Here is a 4,913-nt window from a genome sequence, read left to right on the forward strand (position 1 = left end):
GAAGAGGTTTGGATGTGGTGGATACACTCAAAAGCAATTATAGAATTATTCGAGATTAAGCGTCCTGGAATGATCGCGCTTTGATTTTCAGAGATAAGATCCGTGAGACACGGTCTGAGCCTATTAACCATGCACTTAGATACTATCTTGTAAGTCACATTGCACAGAGAAATTGGACGAAAATCCTTCAGCACTGCCAGATGTTGGACTTTGGGGATCAACACAATACATGTATTGTTAACCCCCTCTGTCATGTGACCGATGACAAAAAACTGACGAACATCCGCTATAATTTCCTCCTTCAGACATCCCCAGTTCCTTTGATAAAATCGAGACGAAAAACCATTCGGGCCAGGCGCCTTCAACGGTCCAATTGGAACAAAGCATCATATATTTCAGTCTCTGAAAAAGGCGCGAGCAAGCGATTATTCATCTTTGCCGAAACCTTCGGCCCAATAGCATCAAGAACGACAACCAGATTTAAGGTGGGATCTTTTTTATATACCTCCTTGAAGTATGAAGCAGCCATACGCTGCATCTCCGTCGGAGAGTTGCACCATGAACCATCAAGCTTCTGTAGTCTCCGTATGTTATTCCTCCTTGCACGCTAGACTGCTAGCCGGTGAAAGAAATTTGTGTTACGGTCACCCTCCTTCAACCATACGATGCGGCTCCTTTGCAACCACCTCATCTCTTCGCGGTAGAGGAGCTCATCCAGCTTTTCCATCTTCTGCCGAATCACAAGACGGTCCGAACTGTTAAGCTGTAAGTTTTCTAATTCCTTCCGAAGAACCTCAATTTGTTTCTCAACGTGCCCAAAGTTTTCTTTGCTCCACTTCCGAAGGTCAGCCATGACTGATTTCAGAGAGGCCGCGACATTGCCCAAGTCACTCACAGGCCGAGACTGTGCCCATGCCTTTGAAATTATCTTCGGTAATTTTATGTCACATTCCCCCATTATCTCATATTTAGGTGACCCCTTACGACAGCGATCTTCGGTTTTATCCAGGAAGAGTAAGATGGGGCAACGGTCCAAGCGAGGGGAGACGAGGTGCTGCACCCTCACATATGGAAACAACTCCCTCCACTCATCACTTGCACATGCCCGGTCCAAGCAAACATGAACATTACCTTGTCTAATCTGGCCATTATCATATGTGTAAGGCATTCCTGAGAACCCCAAGTCCACCAGTTCACACATGAAGACAGTATCTTTAAACGCCTCCATCTGGCTCTCTCCTCTGCTAGTTCTCGAGAAGTGCTCATGTTGCCAAAGAGCTTCATTGAGATCTCCGCAAACAACCCAGGGTAGGTCCGAGATCCCCTTTAATCTGACCAGATGATCCCACATGCGTTGCCGATGTTCCACACATGGTTCCCCATAGACAAAGGTAGACCTCCATGTTTTCCCGGATCCCTGATCAACAACAGTTACATCAATGTATCTCTTACAAGAATCAAGAACTGTCACATAGAGGGATTCATCCCAAAATAATGCTAATCCTCCCCCACGACCCTCAGAATCCACACCATAGAATCCTTTCAGACCTAGTTTCCACTTCATTCTTTCAACTTTTGCACTTGGCTGTCTCGTTTTAGCAAGAAAGGCCAAGCTTGGGGAATGGGCTTTTACAAGAGCCCCAACTTCATGAACTGTCCGGCGGTTCCACGCCCCCCGGCAGTTCCAAAACAGGTGACTCATTGGGACTGGCGACGCTCCTCCTGGGAGCCCGCCGAAATTTGCTCTGAGTTTGATGTTTCACTATCGAGCTTAGCACGTTTAATGCCCGTGCTATTGCTAGGAGATACATGTACACCATCTCCCTTACCATCTGTTATCAACATCACTTCCCCAATTGGGTTAGATGATCCATCAGCCAGTGGTGTTGTGATGCCACTATCCATAATAAGATGTTTACGAGAAGATTTATCCAAGTCCATCTCGAGAGGCCGGGAGGGTTTAAGTGGGCTAGTTGCCGTGTCCCTTAGTTCCCCCTCTGGCCTTACTGCTCCTTTGCCAGTAGCCGACTTGGGCATTGATGATTCGACGTTGGTGTTCTTCTCTCCCCGCTTTGCTTCCCAGTCCACTCGGACATGTGCCGGAGGGTCTGCGTATAAGTAGTCACCGAAATTGAGATCTTTCTTAGCAAACACGCCATTACCACACTCCTTGTGCCCATGCCCAACAGTACCGCAATTACTACAAAATCTTGCAAATTTCTCATATCTTACTGCATAAACATTGCGACTTTCCCCCTTGACAATACTCACAAACTTGGTTAGAGGCTTCCTGATATCATGTTTTACTCTAACACGGACATAGTCTCCTCTGGAATTACCCTTAAGTCTGGATTCAAGGACCTCTCCCGCGGACCGGAGCAACTTAACAATAAGATCATGCTTGCAATACCCATCCGGCAACTTGTGGATCTGGATCCAGATAGGCATATACAGTATTAGCACCTCTTCAACGTTTGTGAAACCATCATATGGCACTAGCAAGACCGCCATGTTGCGGAAAAGCCATGGTCCTTGTTCCATAATGCGATCCCAATCACCAAGACAGTAAACTTGCACAACAAACAGATTAGGGCCAATTGGCCGGAGACGAACTACCCGGGAGCAATTCCAAGCCGCCCGCATGTCCTTCTAGAAGGTCGATTGGCTAAAGTTTTTCGTGGTCTGAACCCTAGCTAGGGCAACCCAACGAATCTCCCTAGCAGCTCCGGGGCTTCCTCCCCAACCACAACATCATCAAACTCCTCCTCATGGAGGTCAAGCTTGTCGAAGAAATCCCCAAGGTCATCATCTCTTCCTTTGGAGCCGCAGTTCGTCGAAGAAGACGCATCTGACGCCGCCGCCATGGCTAGCGACTCCGAGGTTTCCTCCTGCGTACCAAGGGAACAAAACGGAACGGGGAGGGGTGGGGGAGGCGGGGTAAGGAACCCAACCTAGGTATACGGTGGCGATCGCACGGTAGATCAGCGAGGACGCTGACTATGGTGGACTTACGGCGGGGAGTCGCCGTAAGGAGGTGAAACCCTAGCTTGCGTTAGGGGAAAAGTTTTGTATCCGACCACCCCCCCTTCTTCCCATCTCGCCGTCCGTTGGCCTGAATGTGAACTGGGAAGGATGGGATAGGCTGGGCTCGCCACAAATTTTGGTACCAACCAAATGCTTTCCCATGAACTCACTCAACGCAAAAATAATTGGCTGGGCAGGTTGGAGAATCAATCCAAACTGGCCCTTAGTTCCTTTGTATTTTATGCTAAAGTTTAATCATTTGGTTGCCAAAATATAGGTTATATGTGTCGGTCCAATGGGAACTAGGGTACCCTGGACTGGCAGGCCTAGGCCTTGACGATGACGTCCGGCAAGATACGCCGCACAACACAACACATATTGGGTTTGGCAACTCGTCATTTAAGAAATGGAGACCACAAGGTCTCCTCGCTAGGTGCTTCGCGGTGCACCCGGCCCTGACAAGCGCTTCCCAGGCACGCCCAGGAAGCACCGTGATGCGGCTTGAAGCTACGTCGGTATTTCCCCAAAGAGGAAGGGATGATGCAGCACAACAGCGGTAGGTATTTCCCTCAGATGTGAAACCAAGGTTATCAAACCAGTAGGAGAACCAAGCAACACAACGTAAACATCCCCTGCACACAGATAACAAATCCTCGCAACCCAACATGTTAAAGGGGTTGTCAATCCCTTCCGGGTACGACGCCTCAAGATAGACAAACGGACGTGAGATAAATTGTAGTAGATTGATAGATCGAACGCCAAATAAAATAAATAATAATAAACTGCAGCAAGATATTTTTGTATTTTTGGTTTAATAGATCTGAAAATAAAAGCAAAGGAAAATAGATTGCAAAGGCAAATAATATGAGAAAGAGACCCGGGGCCCGTAGGTTTCACTAGTGGCTTCTCTCGAGAAAAATAGCAAACGGTGGGTGAAGAAATTAATGTTGGGCAATTGATAGAACTTCAAATAATCATGAGGATATCCAGGCAATGATCATTACATAGGCATCACGTCAAAGATTAGTAGACCGACTCCTGCCTGCATCTACTACTGTTACTCCACACATCAACCGCTATCCATCATGCATCTTGTTGGGGATATAACTACTGGGTATGAACCGCCCAGGAGGGGCCATGTCATACCAATGGCGACTTATCAATGAAGATGGCGACTCATACAAGCCCATTGACGTCCCAAGACCCAGAGGTGACTTGAGGCCCAAGAGGATGAACCGCCATATGTGTATGACTTGTTTTGTAAGGCAAGCGTAGTTAGTCACCGAGCCGGACACTTTGTGTATGAGCTGGCCGGGACTCCGTGAGCCGCCGGGCGTCTTCCTGTGTATATAAAGGGGCGACCCGACGGCGGTTTAGGGCAAGAAACAATAGACCGAGAACTAGATCAAGCGTATTCGCTCCCTGGTAATCGAAACCCAAGCAATACAATCCCAAACTGGAGTAGGCCTTTACCTTCACTGCAAGGGGCCGAACTAGTATAAACTCTCTGTGTCCTTTGTCCCGATTAACCCCTTTAAGCTAGCCTAGTTGCGATGGCTCCACGACTAAGTCTTTCTGCTATGACATCTGCCGTGTCATGTCCACGACAGTTGGCGCCCATCGTGGGGCTAGCGCACGGTGGTTTCGAGTTCTTGAAGGGTAGCTTCGAAGGGATCAAGGGATACGCTGTGGGACGGATGACCAAGAGTCGTCGCGGCAAGCTCTACATCGAGGATGTAGGCTGGGGCCCCGAGGCCGGCTCAATTGAGTATGGGTACCGGGTCCCCTTCGGCGGAATCCATGTCTTCATCGGCAAGATCGGCGAACTGGGCCCTGAGCTGGACACCTGCACCGACATCATCGAGACGGCTCGGGGTGCAAGACCCACC

The 4,913-nt window shown here is 48.7% G+C and overlaps 1 protein-coding gene across 1 annotated transcript; it reads right to left on the bottom strand.

Annotated features, from left to right (window-relative positions):
* Nucleotides 1-607: 607 nt before the first annotated feature.
* LOC141027087 (uncharacterized) lies at nucleotides 608-1,228 on the bottom strand. Its single transcript, XM_073504008.1, has one exon. It carries the CDS (start codon nucleotides 1,226-1,228, stop codon nucleotides 608-610), a length of 621 nt encoding a protein of 206 aa, XP_073360109.1.
* Nucleotides 1,229-4,913: the final 3,685 nt, after the last annotated feature.

This window comes from Aegilops tauschii, chromosome 7 (genome assembly GCF_002575655.3).
Source record: "Aegilops tauschii subsp. strangulata cultivar AL8/78 chromosome 7, Aet v6.0, whole genome shotgun sequence".
In the NCBI taxonomy this organism is placed as follows: domain Eukaryota; kingdom Viridiplantae; phylum Streptophyta; class Magnoliopsida; order Poales; family Poaceae; genus Aegilops; species Aegilops tauschii.

Excerpts from the sequence above, each read along its gene's own strand:
- LOC141027087 (XM_073504008.1), bottom strand. The coding sequence starts at position 1,228 with ATGGAGGCGTTTAAAGATACTGTCTTCATGTGTGAACTGGTGGACTTG.